Source organism: Streptopelia decaocto (assembly GCF_964273445.1).
Source record: "Streptopelia decaocto genome assembly, chromosome: 3".
In the NCBI taxonomy this organism is placed as follows: domain Eukaryota; kingdom Metazoa; phylum Chordata; class Aves; order Columbiformes; family Columbidae; genus Streptopelia; species Streptopelia decaocto.
The window spans coordinates 7744124-7763964 of NC_138656.1; the positions used below are offsets into that span (position 1 = coordinate 7744124).

The 19841-nt window shown below is 41.1% G+C and overlaps 1 protein-coding gene across 1 annotated transcript in view; it reads left to right on the plus strand.

Annotated features, from left to right (window-relative positions):
* Window positions 1-19841, plus strand: part of PCSK2 (proprotein convertase subtilisin/kexin type 2) — a 101685-nt gene that overhangs the window by 19086 nt on the left and 62758 nt on the right. The window contains exon 2 of the mRNA XM_082048395.1: window positions 2549-2653. Within this exon, the coding sequence (XP_081904521.1) occupies window positions 2549-2653 (105 nt within the window). The remainder of the gene's footprint in view (window positions 1-2548; window positions 2654-19841) is intronic.

Below are 19841 nucleotides of genomic sequence, written 5' to 3' on the forward strand. Positions count from 1 at the left end.
TATTCACAGTCCATGGCGTTTGATCATGACATATTTCAGGTATTTCCTCACTTAGCTGCCTTCCTGTCTCATTGAATGAGTGTGAAAACCCTGCAAACTGTGAAATATCTGAGTTCCTCAGAGATTCCTGCGATAGCTGTGGGAAGAATGGAATAGTCTCGGTCAAACTTCTTCATTATTTTGTCAATAAATCTGGTTGTACTAACTTATATTGCTTTTGATTACGGTTAGACTTGAATACACCAGCTTTAAAAGTTTCCTGTATAATATACTGCTTCATTTTAAGTGGCCCTAGAAACTAATGCTACACAGGAAATAAACAGTGAATACATGTTATATGTTGCCAGATAGCCTTAAAAATGCTGAGTCTTCCTTAATGCAAGAGTATCAAGATCAATTGATTTGAATGGTTGATACTGAAATTAAAAGAAGAAAAATAGACTGATTTTGCTGAATCAGAGGGGTAATTGGACCACAGCTTGCGATGAATGGTAATGGTTAGCATGGTGAAATGGATTTCAAGCTATAACTAATCTGGCTATTTAGATATTTTTTTCTGCGTATTTTGAGGCTTAGAGTAATGTATCCAATATAGGGGAAGGGCTGTTTCTGGATTATGGAAATACCTTATTATCTAGTTGGTAAGGATGACAGAATTTCAGCTGTGGCTCTGAGGATGGGTGTGAAGCACAGGAGGCTTTGGTGGCCGCTGCCGTGAGCTTTTGTAACCTCATTTCTCCTTCTGCCTCAGCTCTTGTGTATATGGAGTCCGTGCAAAATATTCTCATTACTTGCCCAGAAGAGCTCTCCAGTTAGCCCTGCAAATCAGCTCCAAGGGACCATGATGATTTTGATGAAATCTCTTTAACCTTTTATGTACACTTCAAAAGAGGCCTTTTTATCAAAACAAAATGCTTTGATTTTTTTTTTTAAGTTACTTTGCATTTATGTATTATCTATCATACGCAATGGAATTTTAAGAGAAAATGAAATGCTTTGATTTCATTGATATTAAATGCTTCAATTAACATAAAAAAGGGCTTTGTAGAAAGACAACCAACCAACAAAAAAACCCCAACAAACCGCTCACATACTTCTTTATGAAATGTAACCAAATTTTGAATTTTCAGAACTCACCGTGAATCTTCCATTCCCACCCCACTGCACATGTATGCCAAAATACATTTGCGGAACTGCACCAGATACAGTGATAGATTTAATGAAACAGGAGATAATTTCATAGAAGGAAAATTATATTTGTGAACTGTGTATACCTGTGAGCAAGTAAAGAATCTTTTTTTTTTAATAGCAGCAAGATCCTGCTACCCTTATTCAACCCAGGTTTTCACAGTGAACACTCTGTCTAGATGTCAGTCTCAGTTTTTCAGTAAAGAAGCTTGAACTCCTGCTAAGAGGTTTATGTTATCATGAAGTAAAGGTAATAAAAAGGAGAGGAACAGGGCTGTCACGGCTGTTCTGGAATATCTCTTTTAAGTAGTTATTTTACATGCAGGGTAGTCTAACCTTTGAAGTTGAAATGTTCACAGAATTAACCTATAAATTCCCAATGAAAGCCCATTTTGTTTTTTTTTTCCCAACTTTTACAAAGAAAAGCTGAATTTAAAAATACAGTTACTTGCTTAGATTTGAACGTCCAACCAAAATCTCCCTATTAGTTTGGATTGGGGAAAAACCTGTTGAATTTGAGATGCAAATGGCACTTTCTAACTGCCTGCTGGAAGTGGGATGCAGTTCTAACACCATATGTTTTAGCCTTCTCAAAGCTAAATGTCAACTGGCCTTCCAGTCACTCTCTGCTGATCCAGGGGACAGAAATGCATTTAATGATGGATGTGGATCTTCCTTCCCTGGCACCTGCCTGAGGTGGGGCTGGAAAGCCTTTGGGAGGTGTTTGCTTGCTGCCAAAATGTCTTAGACAATAAAGCCGTACAAGACTCTTCCCACCCACACACTGTGAACTGTCTGTTTGCTTAATATTATTCTTATGTTCCATTTCCTGGCATTCAGAAGAAATTCCAAATACTGTATTTTTCAGAAAGTGGAAATCAATCGGCTTTCTGCCTTACTGCTTACGGCAGCGGCTTGGGTGCGTTATAATAGCTGAGGAAAGCACTTCTGTAACGCCTTATTGCTGTAGGATGGTTTGAGGTAGCTTCAAATCATTAGCAGTTCATTTTGTTATTTTATTCTGGCTTTGTCAGGAAATTGGAAATAATCCTGATATGATTTAGGAAGCCCTTCAGAAAAATTTGCACTGTTGACCTTAAACATAAGGTGAAAATTGTACCGAGTATGTACAAGTGAAGTTACACATTGTAAACCTGTAGGAAATAACTTCAGTGCTGCTGGGCACACTTTTCAAAAGTAACTTAGAAGTGACATTATCAAGAGTGATTTGAGCCCTTTGGCGTAACTGTTCACAAGTCTTGTTCTAGTTGCCTGAGTCACTTCACAGGCAGAAGTTTTCTGTGTCATCCTTATTAATAGCCAATAGCTCCATGATGGCTTTTTTCTCTCTCTTCCTCAGCTCCCTTTTTTAGATACTGGCTACTTCTTTTATCACAATGGCATTGCCAAAGCCAGGAGGAGACGCAGTCTTCAACACAAGCTTCATCTGGAAAAGGATTCCAGGGTAAGTGTTTCATCATTATGTGCCTGTCTCACGTTTTCTTTGTCACATAGACTGTTTTTATGAGATCAGAGTGATGAGCAAATCTGTGGTTACGGCTACTTCTTTTTCCCTGTGCTCTTTTCAAGCTTGGTGCCGGTGCTTGTGCTGTGTGCACAGATCTCTCAGACAGCCTTAGCTTTTATTGTTTTTCACTACTACAAATATTCTTGCATTCTCTAAGATGTGTCCTCTCTCCAGTAAGGCTCAGCAGTGCCGTATTCTCCAGGACATCTCAGTGCACTCTGACTCTTATGAGGGGAGGGTCTGTCCAGGATACATCCTGCAGTTGTCCCCCCAAAATGTCCTTCAAGTCCATGGGTCATCCAGGCCAGAACACCTTGTGGTTTTCTCTGCAGTCACAACAGCACTTTTTCTCAGGGAATGGCATACACCCCAGATGCTGAGAATGTATGCTGTCAAACCTCAGTATTTCTTTTAGAGGCTGATGCTCGCAGTCTGCAAATGTTGTGCTCGGTTTTCAGAAGCATAAATCCCTCAGACAGGAGGGAAAGGTCTTACAATAGTGTAATACTGGGCTGGAGTGGGGCCAGGTAGCACAAAAAGAGTATTTGCTGCCCAAAGTAGATAGGAATGATATCATGACAGCAAACAGATTATTTTTAATCCTTCAGTAGGCTTTAAACTCTCTGCACTGTGAGCAAAAAAGAGGGGGAGGGAACAGTTTTATTCCAGACAGAATTTTATTGCCAGATATTGTATTGGAACACGTATGAAAATGAAAAATGGAGTAGGAATTAAAAAATAGGTTAAATAAGATCGTAATTGTTGTTGTGACACCAGAGCAAGCAAGGTCTGATGAATTCCCAGCTTAATTTTCCCACTTCTGTAGAAATTTCAAGTGGTGCTGGGCCCAGGTCCAGCTGGGATGCCTGTGGCTGGGAGCCATGTGAGTCAACCACACAGATTCCAGGTGCTGCCTTCCCCCATCACTTCATCCTGAGTTGCTGAGAACGGAGTGCTGGCAGGTTCCCTGGAGCTGCTGCTGGTCTAAGGTCCCTCTTCCTTGCCGCCTTCTCTAAAGCTGGTACCAGCTACAGGTGAGGGGTTGTGAGGAAGAGACCCATTCAACCTGCCTTGAATAGAAATTCTCAGGCTTCCCTCATGTTGTTTACCAAGCAGGGATTGGAAAGTAAACCTTTTAGAAACTGTTTACAATTAGTGGATATGGAGCACGTGTCCTGAGAGAGGTGACTTTCATTTCCCTGAACCACCCAATCTTGTTAAAAGCCATTTCAGGAAGAACATACAACTGGGTGAGCACATTGCAAACTAGGGACTGAGTCCAGTCATTGTGCAAGTGACTCTGTACTGGAAAGAAATATTTCTGTAAGCCTCTGAAGATTTTACAAATACCTGTGATATTTGTATGAATCCACCAGTTCTTGTTGTAGCCTCAGCATCACATGGTTGAGCACTCCTGTACTAATTCCAGACTGACTCTTGCATTGATTCCCTCTAGACTGTCTGCAGTGCTATTAAGAACAGCTTAAATGAATCTACCTTCTTGTTCAGAGGTGCTCTCTTTTGCAGTCATCTGATATTTGTGGTCTCTATGCTGTTAGTTGGCTTCTGTCACATGCAATTAAATCTCATTTTTGCTGTTAATCTCCAGTTCTTCCTGGTGCTGCACTGCAATGACATGACTCTCCTTGGCACCCTCCTCTGATCCCAGGAAATAAAGTCCTGTGTTTAAATAAGAAAGAATATCTTCCATGTGAGGAAAAGGATGATCCTGGGTGTATGCTGACCTCATGGGTTATGACATTTCATTTCCATATGTAACATGACATTTTCTTATCTAGCCCTCCTACTTACTCTGTCCTGTTGGATAGTCGTTGAGCTCTTATGATACCATGTAGGCCAGTTGCCTTTTGTAATACAGTTTGAAAGCAATTCAAATGTTACTCTTACTTGCCTTCTTTCTTTTATATGTGGGATTTGGGGAAGTCATTAAAATTCCAGTCATATTTGCTTATAAGTGGAAACATGAGTTGTGTTGACAGTACTTAATTTCAAACTCCAAAAATAATTTCTACATTTAATGGCAGCTTTCTAGGCCATTTACATTCGATTTTACTTAGCAACAAATGTCAGCGCTGTCATGGTTAATATGTAAACACATGAAGCCAAGAATAAAATCTTCCTGTTGTCAGGCAAGCCAGGGAGAAAACTTCCACCACAGGGCCCTACAAATCTCTCAGGAACCTTTACAGTAAATGCTGTTTTTCTTAGCCCTACCCGAATGTTGTGAGAAAGTGAGCTGCAGTTACTCTTCACTTTTAAGGAGATTACAATTCCTAGCTAATTTTAATTATTAGTTGAAAACCAGCACAGATGTTCACTCAATTAATTAATGTTCTTTAATCAATTAAGTCCCTTGAGGAACCATGTCAGTTTTTCAAGAGTCTGTGGAGATAGATGGCAGAATGCTACGCAAATAGGTTACTGCATCATCTTCATGCTCTGCATGTCTTTTAAAATGCTCGAAAAAGCTTTGCTGTGTAAAATTTACTGGATGTTTTCACCAAAGTAATTTGAAGATATGCTAAACATATACAGTGGCTGTGTGATAAACATCATCCACTGTCAAGAGGCTGGGAATGGAGTATTATTAAGATGTCTTCCTAGAGATCCAGCAAGAACTCAATCTTTGTGCTGATGAACAGCCCCAGATATGATTGATTAGACATTATTTAACACATGAGCATTGCTGAAGCCTGCAGCAGTGCTGGCAGCAGGTGAAGGCGTGTGTACCAGTGTCACACAGTTTGTTGTGCGATTGAACCATTCCAGAAAAACATGCAGGCACAGGAAGCACCGTGGCTTTTGCTGACAGTACCGTACTCCCTGGGCTTCTCACCATCAGGACGGCAAATGCCATAGTGAATTGATCTGCTTCAAACGGGAACTGTTTAGTTATTTAAAGTACATTCTCTGAGGTACAGAGAACCTTCCAGGAGACGTTTGCACAGAAATGTGTGTGTGTCCATGATTTCCGGGTGCACTTGTATTTTGTTACTTTACGATATGTGCCTTCGGTGCCACCAGATTTTGGGGAGGAAATAAAGCCCCTTTAACATTTTTACATATTAAAACTGGAATTTTTAATGAGGTGAGACAGAGCAGAAAGATATTCAGCAGTTCTACATGTGAAATTGCATTTTCGTCTGCCTTTTTTGTTAATGGTTTCACCTGAAATTTCTCAGACCAAATGGTCAGGCGTGGTTTGAATTGGGAAACTCAAGTGGCTGCTCGACTTTGCCCTGGAGCTGCAGGCAGGGAGACGGTCCTTGCCATGGCCCATGGTCACAGGCAGCTGGGAGGAAGTGACAGTGGGGCAAGGGCCCTGGGGGGCATAAATCCATAGAGGAACTATGGTAGGATGGGACCAGACATCGGCGTGAAGGTGCAGAGAGATAAGTGGGACAGGCTGAAGTAAGAGCCCAGAGTCAGAAAAGAGGTGGAGTGATTTGGGCATCAAGCCAGCCTGTGAGGTGAAGAGGCTGTGCAGAAGCACCAGGATAGACTGGAGAGACTGGAAACAGGGTGTTCATGTTGACATCTAAGTGCAGGTCACAATGCAACCTTAGATCTAGGTGACCTTTTCCAAGGGAGGCTTTCCTGTGAACAAGGGGAAATAAAGCTTCTGTAAGAGCAAAGTTTGGTTTTAATTATGTGGAACAGTGGTATGTTTCATGAGTGTAATTGATCTGGAAAAAGTAAATCAGAAATATGGAGATACTTCATACTGCCTTGTTTGTTAGGTGTCCTGTCTCTGAAAGAACAGCAGAAGCAGGTTGGGAAGCAGAGTCCTTTCCTGCTCCACCACAGCTAAAAGAAAACCATGGCATTTGCTTCATTTTAATTTTCCTGAACTGACTCAGATTCTGGCCTCCTGTGGAGAGACTCGGCTATATTATTAATAAATGTTTTGAAAAGTGGCCACATAAGTAAAAGGAAAGAAAAAATGCGTGGTTGTTATGTTACCTTTCAGAGCAATGCTTTTGTATTTTTGTCGTTGTTGGGTGTTTTCTGTTAGTAAATAGTCTTCCACTGAAGGAGCAAGAGTTGAAACACAGTTTGTTCTCTCGAAGATTATCTTGCTTTCTTTCAAGTTTTAGATAAAACCATTTTCCTCCCACACAGTCTCTCCTGTCAGACAGCTGCCAAGATTAATCCCACTCAAGGAAGAAGCTCTAATATACAGAGAAGAGCTGAGTCCCATTACTGATATCTGTATGTGAGTGCATCTATGTTGATGTTGGGGGAATAAATATATATCTGTGTGGAAGCGGGGAGGTGAAGTGAAAATCTTCCACTGAGAGTGAGCGAACTTGGCACTTAGATGATGACTTCTTTGAAATAAACATCCCAGTGATGGCAATTCTTATGTTGCAGAAAGGGATTAGAAAGGGAGACTTGGCTGACGTCTGTGCTGGTACAGGAGCTCGGGGAGGGCAGATGCGTAGCTGCTTCAACAGATAGTCTTTAGGTGCCCCTGGTTAATGGTACTCCCAAACTGCTTGTGCCATGGGACAAGGGGAAAAAAGAGGGCTGTAAATGCAGAGGATCTAAGCTTTTAATTAAATCAATCAAAATCTTCTATATCCATCTTTGCCTCAGATCCCTCCCATACCTCCTTAATGTGACTGGCTTGTGACCTATGAAAACAGATGTGCCCTGTGATGCCGGGCAGGGGGTTGCCAAGCTTCATCCATGGTCACCTTTAACAGGGGACAGGGCCAGCAGCTTGGGAAGAGCGCCACCGCATCACAATCAGCAGCCCTTAGCAACGGTGGTGTCATGGATGCAAACTTTTCATGCCCTTTCTGGCAGACAGGTCTGAGGTGGGTTAAAGGTGGAGCCTCCAGGCCGAACAACCAACTGTCTCAGCCTGTCCTCACAGCAGAGCTGTTCCAGCCCTCTGACTGTTTCTGTGGCCTCCTGTGGCTTGTCTCCAGCAAGTCCATGTACCGAGGGCTCCAGAGCTGGACACAGGACTCCAGGTGAGTCTCACCAGAGCAGAGGGGCAGAATCACCTCCCTTGACCTGCTGGCCACGCTTCTTTTGGTGCGGCCCAGGATACGATTGGCCTTCTGGGCTGCAAGCGCACGTTGCCGGCTCATGTCCAATGTTTTATCCACCAGCACCCCTAAGTCCTCTGCAGGGCTGCTCTCCATCCCTTCATCCCCAGCCTGTATTGATACTGGGGGTTGCCTCGACCCAGGTGCAGGACCTTGCACTTGGCCTTGTTGAACCTCATGATGTTTGCATGGGCCTACTTCTCGAGCTTGTCCAGCTCCCTCTGGATGGCATCCCATTCCTCATGTGTGTCAGCTTGGTGTCATCTGCGAATTTCCATGCAGTTCTCCACAGCAGTGACCCCAGATCTATACAGAGCTTTCAACTTCTGTGGGGATAAACCTTATATAAAGTGACTGTAATACCCAAAACTTGCCACGCAGTTTCAATTCTGGGCGGAGGCTTCAGGTCCCCTGTTTAGTTCTTTGCTATGCAGGGATGTTTGGATGTGCTTGGTAGGACAGAGAGACAAGAGGAAATGGCAGGATAAAAAGCCCTTCACGTTTTCAGGGCTTTTATGTAAATTCATGCTGTAGATGATAGAGGTGACAAACTTCTCTGCAAAGCTTGTTTAGCATTTTGCCCTAATATGTGCTATCGTGGGGCTCGCTTGCTGGTAGGATTATGCCCAGAAAAAGTTTGGAGCTGCCAAAAATTTTATGAGACTATTGGGCAGCATTACATGAGCATCGGTGTTATGCTTTTAGAAGGAAATGGAACATTAAGTAATAAAAGCTCTGCTTAAGTACCTGTAATAAATATTGAACAGCCAAGGAAAACTCATTAGGGGAAATGTCTTCTTTCCAATGCAGAAAAAAACCCAACCACCCTCAAACCTACACACTGATGAATGAAGCTGCATTGCCAGCTTGTTCACCAAACAAGAACCAAAGACGTTTTGTCATAAATCATCCTGACAAAATGAAGCATATTGTGCAGAAAACAAGCAGCGTTTTCAATGAATGGATCCCTGGTTTATCTCTTTCTGGTGTTAAGTCATCTTACACTTGATCCAGTGGATCTGAAGGGTTTCCAAGAATCTGTTCCAGTTCACAGAGAGAGGCTGGTTTCTTGTATGAATAACTTTCTCAGGTGGATATCATGAACTATATTTGTTTTGCTTTAAGATACAGCTCAGGACCCTCTCCTAATAATTTGTATTTTTAAATTAATAATTAAGCCAGTTGGCAAGCATTATAAGAAAATTATTGAGGAAGCTTTAGTCAGCTGTATGTGTTAGATCTTGTGATAATTGATCTGATATATGTTGTCTTATTGGGAGAATTCAACCCTTAAATGAAGCATTTTGCTTTTATGATATTTAGACCCTCTGCAGGGTGGTGGATGGTTATTTAAATGTACAAGTTCATGAGTAGGGTTATCTGAGAAAATGAAAAGGAAGAAGCAGCACAGATTACAGCACACTATTAAAAAAAAAATTAGATGCAGTTAGAGTCAGTTCATCGGAAGGTGGAATTGAACCTACGGTTTACATGTGCAAAGAGAAAGGGTCACACAGCTGGTAGGACAAGAGTAAGTAATTGGAGGAAATATGGTATATGTGTTGTATCATCTCCATCATTCCAAAGAAGAAATCAACAGGGCTGCAAAGAGGAGGTTTAGGTGTTTGATAAGTGAGGAAAAAATGTTTACCCACTACTTAAGGAATTATTTTGCCACTCTTGTGCTGCTGACAGAAGTAAGGGGGTAATGCTGTGCATCCGGAGCACAGGGGATAAACTTTTCTTCAGGCCGTGACATTGTGTTTGTGATAATGTCAAAAGAAAAAATCTGGAAATTCAGTGAAGCAGCAAATTTGATTCATGACTCTACTGTACAGATAGCATGGCTGTTGTCACTGCAAGTAGTGATTGCTAAATTCCCTGTGATTGCTTTTTGAAATCTGAATCTGGGGGAGGCCTGTTCCTTGTTGTCCCTGGGCTTTGTAGACTCTCTGTATGCGCAGCAAGGGTTGATGGAGATGTGCTGCTCACAAAAAGCCCTGTTCAGCTGGGTTTTGCATAGCTGACCAACAGTGACTCCAACTGTAAAGCACTGAGCTGATCTTCGAGATATCATGATTATTGTATAGGAGTTAGTTTCTATAATAAAAATAAAAAGAATTCTCTGATATAAAAAAAAATAATGAGGCCTGGAGTCACTCAGATACTTAAGCTGTCAGTTAGTTTGACACAGTAGTCCCCTTCACTGCAGAATATATTAAACATATGCTGAAGAATTTCCCAGTTTCTGAGTTTAAATTCATAATAGTAAGTGTGCTATTGCTGGCTTACATTTGGACTGTGCATGTATATTGTATTTGTGATGTGCAATAGAGTTCAAATGTAAAATATCACAACGCTATTGAGTATGGAATAGTAAATATTTCAAAAAGTTTGCTACTGGAGCAAATGCCGTTCTATCCAGCATGATGTAAAAGCTAAGCTGAATTGATCTATTGTTTCTATTAGTAACTAGAAACATGACTTCAGGGAGGAAGAAAAAAATCCATCAGCATTAGAGACTATTGGAAGTTTTGTATAGGTGTATTATATAAAAAAGCACCATTAGCTGCACGTAATAAAATAACAGACTATCAAAGTGACATAAAACTCAAACATTCATGTGTCTTTTATAGAAATAGTGTATAACTAAAATTACAGGGTAAGCTGGAAGTATTTCTGTTAGAGGAAATACAAATGAATGCACTACAAGATAATAGACTGATAATACAGCGCTCTGCAAATTCACGCAGAATTTTCCAAAAAAGTGCTGGTGCTCTGCTGTCCTGGTGCCACTGGGGACTGTGGAGTCCACATGGTCGGTGGGTCTGAGACAAGGTTGGACAGTGATCGTAACTGGCTTGGGGGTGGCTGATTCCTCTTCTTGAAGTTGTTTCCACTCACATATCATTTTCATATTGCTGAGCATGGTATGTGAGGTAAGGTTGGGGTAAGGCAATAAAATGAGCTTTTATTCCTTGAAAATACTTGTAGCCACATGGAAGTTCAGTAAGTTTACAAAAACCTGTTGAGACAGCTCACCATGTCCAGCCTTCACTCTGCTGCCCGCAAACTGCTGAACTGGCATTAGTGAAGTTCCTGCTTTGTCACTGACGTCTGTTCTCTTGACTGCATCATCACTCCCTGGTCTCTCTCTGCTTTTTCCTGTCTCCCTCTTGTTCCCTGCCTGAAGAAAACTCTCTGTTTTGTGGAGCCGGCCTTGCCTTTGTTATTTGTCTGTGCAATTTCCGGCCTTAAATCTTGACTGGGGTCTGTTTAATATTACAACACAAGCAGTGGCAGTAGTGAGAATATATTGTTTAGGTTTTTTTGTTGGTAGGATGTTGAGAGGAATGGACAGTGTGAGCCAGTGACCTTGGATTAACATGGAACCTGTTTGGGACAGGTTTGGTTTGGTTTTGAATAAGAAATGCAGGGCTCTGGTGTGCTGAGCTGACAGACATTGAAGGTCATGGACATTTCACCATTCACTGGATCCAGGAATCCAGTGATGGCACAAAATGTGGGGCTTCAAAATACTGTCCCTTCCCAGGCTGCCAACACTTTAGAAAATACCAATACAACAACAAAGCTTTTTGCTATTCACAGAGCTGTGACAGGATCCAGACTTGGATGTGTAAGCCCATCTTTGGAGTTAACTTCACTTTCATTATAGAAAGTGTGTGTATTCAGCTCTACCTTCTTGTTTTCAATACGAGTAAATTGTATGTTAGTAAAACTTCCTCAGGAGCTATTCAAGACATTTGGAGTCTATTTTTTTTTTGGCAAATCTCTAAGCCTAACATAAAATTTAGAGACTGGAAAACTGCCTTTGAGTTAAACCCTTTTGAAAGATATGAAATATATTGATTGACATATGCTTTGGGAAGAATATAGAATTAGTTAAAATAATGTACCTGATAATATATGATGCCCATGTATTTTAGACATGATAGATTTAAAATAAAACAGAATAGATTCGTGGCGGTTTATTTCTATTATTTCTTGACTTCAGAAAAATGCGCTGTTGAAACGGTGACTGTGTTTCTTGTGTGCACAGTTAGATGACCAGAACCATTTACTGTATGTGACATGGGCAGTAAATAAAAGGTGGTGCAGCTGAATATGTACAGTGAAATCAAGAAGAACATAAGACTGGAACTTCTTTTTGGTGCAGTTTTCTGGGGTATCTGGCCAGGGCTCTTATCACAAGGCTGTGACATTAAAAACAAACCACCTTTCTACTAGCAGATGCAAACTCAAAGAATCTATATAATGACATGTTACTATATCACATAATAAATGCATTATGTAGTGCATCCACACATCCCATTTAATGTGCTTTACTGCTGTTTAAAATTTGATAAGTGTTTTCTTTGTGAACAGCATTTCAATCTATTGGTTTATTGCAATCTGTTCCAAAACATTGTTGCTACAAGCATTCTGTACTTCTAGATCTTTAAAGTGTGTATGCAGTACCTTAAGTATAGTATTATTTGTTTTTTTGCCACCAACTCAACAGTCCAAAAGCCAACAAGAAGTTACAAATACATCTGTGAAATCATTGCTTGCATGCATGACGTGTTCCATGACTACAAAAAGGGGTTCACAAAGGTCAGAGAAAGTTGATTGCAGTATTTGAAGATACAATGGAAATGAATTAAGGGTGTAGATTTAAATTGTTTCTGAATAGTTTACTGCAGTAATTATTTGGTGCTGCATTTGAACATGGCTTTTCAGCAAAATGTGTGCCTTTAACAGCTGAGAATAGCCAATAGTAATTAAAATGCTAATATGTATGTCATGGGTTGGTGAAGTTGAATAATGCTTCTTGGGCTTGTAAACTTCCATACTGAGGGGGAGAACAGGACTAAGTAGAATAAAACATTGTGGAAAGATTAAGAATAACTTAACATCTTCATGGTGCATATTTTTCCCAATGAGTTGTTTAGTATCTGTTCCATACTATGACAAATGGAGTTGGGTCAATATTACAATTTTACTTATGGGAAGTGAAAACTGAATGGCCACATTTCTGTGAAGATCCAGCTTTTGTTTTATATTGATAGCCATCTACTGTCTGAGCGCTGAAAAGAAATATGCTATTATGTCTACAGATTTAATATTTCATGAATGTAAGTAGTCAGTCTCCATTTTATTTTTATTGACTCCAAGCATTATTCTTTCATACAGAGGAATACACAGTAAGGAATCCATGAGCCTTGCGAATGTGAAGTCTTCACAGAAGGACCAGAATTGCCTGATCTAATTATTATTTTTATGCTTCTGGTCTCACAGAGTATCACTAAGCCAATTACTGCTCTACTCTAGCTTATGTAAGACTGCAGTGCTCCACTGAACATAGAAAGCTGGTTCTCCTCTTCCTCACCACCTCTGCATACCCTTTCTTACTCCTTTTCTTTGGAGGAAGTCCAGATGCATTTGTTGCATCCTCACCAAGAACCTGAAAAATAAAATGAGCCACTGGGCCAAGGAGATGCCCTGTGTTTTGTCTTGGAGTCTGAGGCTAAGCCATTGATTGCAGTTCCATGTGTTGTGGTTTAACTCCAGCCGGCGGCTCGGCACCACGCAGCCACTCCCTCACTCCCGCTAGGTTGGGGGAGAGAATCACAAGAGTAAAAGTGAGAAAACTCATAGGTTGAGATAAAGACTGTTTAATAGGTAAAGCAAAAGCTGCACACACAAGGAGAGCAAAACAAGGAATTCAGTCACCACTTCCCAGTGGCAGGCAGGTGTTTGGCCATCTCCAGGAAAGCTGGGCTCCATCACGCCTAACAGTTACTTGGGAAGATAAATGCCATCAGTACCAATGTCCCCACCTTTCCTCTTCTTCCCCAGCTTTATATGCTGAGCATGACATAATATGGTGTGGAACATCCCTTTGGTCAGTTGGGGTCAGCTGTCCTGCCTAGGTCTCCTCCCAACATTTTGTGCACTCCTTGCCTCCTTGTTGGCGGGCCACTATGAGAAGCTCCTTGACCGCTTAGCAACAACTACAACAGTGTATTACCAACAATCTTCTCATACTAAATCCAAAACACAGCACCATACCAACTACTAGGAAGAAAATTATTCCAGCTGAAACCAGGACACCATCTAATTTGCCTTTATCATCTGGCAAATACGATAAACTCAATCCTGAGCCCATGTTGTGTGCTAGTCCACTGATTTCCCTGGCACTCATCCAGCCTTCCTCTGCAGAGCTTCTGGATCCCTTTTGTCCTACCTGTGGTTCCACCAAGTTCACCATTATGATGCCTGGGGACATTTTCTCTCCAGCTGGCAGCTGCTGTCCCAGCCCCTCTGCTCTTTGGAGAAGCTGTGTTCTAGTCAGTGTCTGCAGCATGTCTTAAAAATGTGAGATACCTTTTATAAACTGTACAGATACTATTGTAACATTTTTCTTAACCAACTCAGAACCAGCTGAACTCTTCTTGTAATGACCTGCCTCACGCATTTTATTGATCTGATACTGTGGGGCAACAAGCAATCTCTGGCAGAGTTTGGACAAAAATGCTGATTCTCTTAGGCCAGGAGATCCTGATATAATTGAACAATGTTTGCTTTATTTCCGTTTCTCAACTGGGATGCTCTCCTGGGAAAACATTCATCAGAATCCATTTTATTTGTTTAGGAACAAGAGCTTTTCTTGGAATAATTCACTTGATTGCTCTAGGAAGAGGATTTCTGTTTCGATTTGTTTTCTGAAAAGCGGAAGGGAAACCCCCATGTTAAACTTTTCATGTTTCGTGGTCTACCCATAATCCTGTGTCAGAAATCGCAGGGGTCCTTTCCCAAGTTGTGCAGGGCATGTTGTTGAAAAGCTTATGTCCACTGGACAATCAACTAACTAAAATGATTATTTTCCTAAAGGAATTATTTGTTTTAAGACTTCAACTCATTTCTGATAATGCAATTGCAAAGTAACAGAGACAGAATCTGCATTTTCATATTCAAAATACTGATTCGGGGCAAAAATATTTTATTGCACCAAACAAATTTTGTTAAAAAAAATAAAAGTTTAATTTTGTTTCAATGTTTCTGCTTGGAACTTTTGTAAGATTTTGTTTCATGATCATTTTTGGCTGTTTTCTGCAGTTTCATTATTTCTTTCCAAATGAGTATCCTATTTCCAGACACCCATAGGTCTGACTCCATTTTCCATAATGATGTGAAAAGTGTGTTTCATGCAAAGAAAACCAGCCGGTGGGAGACAACCTCTGAAACAAACATCTGATTATTGGCCAGAACTACAGCCTTCTGCTTGTAAAAATAGGTAATTCGCTGCTCACTTCACTGCTCTTCTTAATTGAATCTAAATGGCTAAGAATGCACTCAAAGGCAGTGGTGGCACTGTGAGGGCTGGAGCTTCTCTCAGCTGTGCAGACCCCTTGCTTTCTTATACCAGTTTTTAATAATTCTGGTAAATCTCCCTTGGGTGTTTGCTCCATTGCCAGTTTGAAAAATGGAAGGAAAGGGGCTTGGGACAAGCTGTTTCTGTTGCTAATTTGCTGAACAATGACAATTTGCTGAACATCTGCATCAAAAGGTTTTTTTAGCCCTGTTTGGATGTTAGTCTAGGAAGTCATTTTTATCCAAAACTGCCAGAAGAGTTTATCGCAAACAAATCCAGGGGTTCTCAACTCATCCTGCCTGCTCTAAAAACATGTAAGGAGGCTGAGATTTCTCTTAGAACCTCTCCATTTTGAGGAGGTAATGGGAGGTGAATGATGAAGTCCTCCAAATGAGGAAAGCTGTATTAACTACTACGCTAGAATTCACTGAAAACAAAAAACAAACGACAACAATAAAACCAACCAACCAAAAAAAACCCAACAACACACAAAATCACAAACAAACAACAAGCAAAAGCAACCAACCAAAAACCCAAGAAAAAACCCAAACCCAAACAGTAGTTAACTTGACACGTACAGCAGATGAGGTATGGAGAGATATTTATTTATTTATTTATTTACTTACTTACTTCCAGAAAGCTAGTTGGAGAAGAACCTGAAAAAGAAGATATGAATGTTAGTCTGGTTAGTTAGTTTGGTTAGTTCTCTCTGTCTAAGGAAGCCTTTTCTGCTGTAAGCAACTTGCCATAGCGAAAAAACTGTTTTTATTTCATTTCAGAGTTGCCATTCTCAGTGGAATTTGGAGTTTAATTATGAAATGTTTTCACTTTCATGTGACGGTGAGGTTTGGAAGAAAGATTGAGTGTATGAAAGAAATGCAAATTCTGGGTGGAGATGGGAAGGTATGAAAAAGGACGTTGCTTTTAGGAGTATGAGTCAAACTGACGTGTACTGGTGTCCTGCCATTCACTGTAGAATACTGAACATTTTTGCGTAGAGAAAGGACGTATTTCGGTAGACAGCTGCTTGCCTGAGAATGCTGTTTGTCAGAAAAATCTACCTGTTGTGGTTTTCTTCTTAGCACTATTAGCACTGTACTTGAGAAGCATGTGCAAGGTGAATTACCTACCTGACTTGCCAACAATGAATAATTCAGTGTAAAACAGAAAGTCAAATAAATCTACCCAAATACTTTCTATCTGCCTACAAAATAGATGAAAGTGAGAAATGAACTGCTTTGGTGATATAGTACTTGAGATCTCCCACTGGAATAATCTGTCCATCTGAAATAATTTGTGGTCTTTTACAGTATACTGAAATAATCTGTAGGTTTCAAAGCATGTTTGAAACATGGATTATACCCATTTCACAACTGCTAGAAAGAAATAGAGGGGGGGGCCTTTAAATTTTCCAAAAGATCATAAAGTGAAGCAGAACAAAAGTAGGAGTAGATTCCAGATGCCCTGTTCTGGGAAAAAGGGAAGGAAGAAAAAAAAAACAAGGAGGTTGGATTACAGCCATTTGTGGTCTTTACAGCACCTGGGCAATAAGAAAACTGAGATGAGAATAGTGGGGAAAAAATAAAAAACATGAGATTAGTAGAGATCCTCTGAAGCCCAAAGGACTTAGACTAAGGACAGTAACCTTAAACTGTAATTACTGTTGTCATCTAGTGTTTCCACATGCATGATCTGGAGGCTCAGGGGAAATTACTGTGCTAGAGGCTATCTAAGCATAAAATAATAACAGAATTGTATGGAGGCATTTGTCCCTGGGTATAGTCCAGCACTGCTGGTCCTGTCTCTGCTCCTGTCCTTGCTTCCCTTTGGCTCATTCCAGCTTTTCCCAGATGACGCCTCCTCATCCAGCAGCAGATGGAGAAAACACATTTACCTCTCTGACATTAACAGAGATTTGCGTGAGAGGTCTTTGTGCTCAGGAGACTGTAACCTAAGTAACATTTTTTTCATTTACTGTTTAATTCTTTGCTGTCCAACAAGCAACTAATTTTTTGCATACGCTATACACAAGTTACTTGGCTGGATGTGCTGCAGATTATAAGTTTGAAATATATAGGTTTAGTGTTTCCCAAAAGGCAAAGTCCGCTCCCCACCACCTTTGCATTTGCAGATGGAAAGAAGCAGAAAGGGCATTTTGTGTGTTTGTGCTACTTTAGACTACGCTACTGACCCCAAATTTGTGTTGATGGCAGGGGAAGGGATGGTTTGCCAGAGAGACGTATCAGTGATTTCTTAGCAATTAGGGTTGCGTAGGTGTCGCACAGTTTTTATTATAGCATTTGCTCATGGAAATGACAGTTCTCTTGGGCCTCTGCAGGTAGGAAACTGAAATTTAGCTCCTGTCAGTTCTTCTGCCCCAGGTGCTCGGGGCATCATGTATGTTATAACACCAGGACCAGGCATCTCCTTAGCACTGATCCCAAACCTCAGCACTGCCTCCAGGCCAAGGCACTGTCGTCTTTGTGTGTATTTCCCTCAGATGAAGATGTGGAATGAAATGATAAATAGTTTTTGTCCCCTTCGTGAGGTGATTTGAAACCTCTTTTAATATGTTTTGCCTGATTGAAACCACAGCCATCTATCTACCCACTGTGACTAGAGAAACTAGTGATTTTGATGAAAGACAGGATGAATAATTTCCTTGAGATTTATGTGGGTTTTTTTAAATCAAGTTCTGAGTTAAATTGAGAGGGGACACATGAGGGAGGAATAGGAGAGAACTTTTCTCAGTACTACCTTTATTTTTTGTTGTGAAGGTTGACAACAGGAAAGGGATTTTTTCTTTTCAGCCATATTGTCCATAAGGACCTTTGACACATTTTTACTGAACAACGCAGTAGCTTTCCGGGACTCCGTTTTCATAACAGATCTCAATGGAAAACAAACAAAATAATCATCTTCTTCCTTCATCCCAGACCAAACCATAATCTCAGTTACATGCTTGTGTAAGGTATGAGGATCTTGTGCTTTCTTCCTCTCTACAAGTTGCCCGCATTTGAGTTATAGTAAAGGGAAGATAAATTCCCCTGGACAGTTTTCATCACTTGTAGGGAACTGTGGAGGAAGAGGGTATCTGGCTTCAATGGGAGGGAGGAGAAGCACATCAAGGGACAACATGTGCCTCAGCTGGGGATCCTACTGGGTTCTTTGCACTATTTCTGTGGAACTGGTCACAGATGCTTATGCTGACCCCTCCACAAGCTCCAAGATGGAAATGCTGGAGAGAAGCCACCTGTGAGCCCCTGCCTACAGGACACACTAGCACTGTGTCTGCACCAGGACGTCTGCAGATCATGTCTATGTGCCATTGCTTCTTGAAGAACCTGAACGCACCAATTCACAAGGCTTTGCATGCTGCTCTGGCTTCACAGTGTGCACCTCCTCTGGGCATCTCTACTTATTCTTCCTCAGTAACTCAGTGTCCCTTCTCACCAGTGGGTTGCATATTCTGATTTGGTTCCTTCTTTAGATACAGACATTCTTCCCTGAAGCAAAGAATAATAATTTGTCCTCACAAGTTCAGCCCAGCAAGTTTGAACTTGCGTTCAACCGGAGGGAGGCTTTTAACAGTTTTTCTCCTCACAGGGATGGTGTTAAACACAAGAGATAGACATTGCTCCAATTTGCAGCAGTGAAAATATGAAGTAATTTCCCTGAAATGAATGCAGTGAGTCTGTATTTACCCTTGGGCAAGAAGAGGTGGAACCTGGGTCTTTGCACTTCTGGAGAATTGAATCTCAGCCAAAAAGCTGATACCAAATGCACACTGTCGTTCCACTGTGGTGGTTTCACCTCATGTTTCTGTCAGTGCTGTTCTCGACTTTTGGTATTCGTTCCTCTGTTCTCACTGTTTGTTCCTCTGACACCTTTCCCACTTTTATTGTTGCAGAGGTAGCTGGTGCTGGGATGAGGAATGTGATTGCATTTATAAAGTACCATGCAAAGAAAAAGATTGTTTCTAAGCTAGAGAATTTCCCTGATCTCATTTGCAGTTCAGTCCAGAGTGGCATGTGGTGAGATGAAATGAGGGAATAACTTAAGCTGGGTTGGCCCTTTCTCTGAAGGAAGTTAGGAATGATGACAGGCCCTACCCACGTGGGGCAATAGTAATTTTTAGTCCTTCTCAGCGATGTTTTTTCTTTTCTATTTTTTGTTCACATTTAACAATTTGCAGAGTACTGTTGTTACCCTCAGTCTCATAAAAAGACATTTTGAGCCACGACTAGCTTCATCTGTTACATAATTCCACTGTACCTTTGGCAGTGCTTGGCTGTTTGTCATTTTCCTTTCGTGATGCTCATTCATAGGTACAGCTCACCTCCTTCTTAAAGGAGAGGCCCAGAACAAGGGACATCATCTCTGACGTCATTACGTTGCCAACAGCTCGCCAAGTCCATCATTCTGTCACTTAGTGCTGGATGTTTTACGCTTCTTCAGACTGCAGTGGCCCAAGACACACAGGACTTTATATCCCCATCCAGGCATCGGTTCAAACTCTCCTAAAGTCAGTCCTTCTGCTGGGGTAGGTTATTTCCCCAGACGTCCCTTTCAATACTCTGTGAAGTATTGGTGATCTCAAGCCACTTCTCCAGTGCTTGCCGTAACACAAGTTAATGCTGGCTCATTGGAGATATGAAGAGCCTCTAGA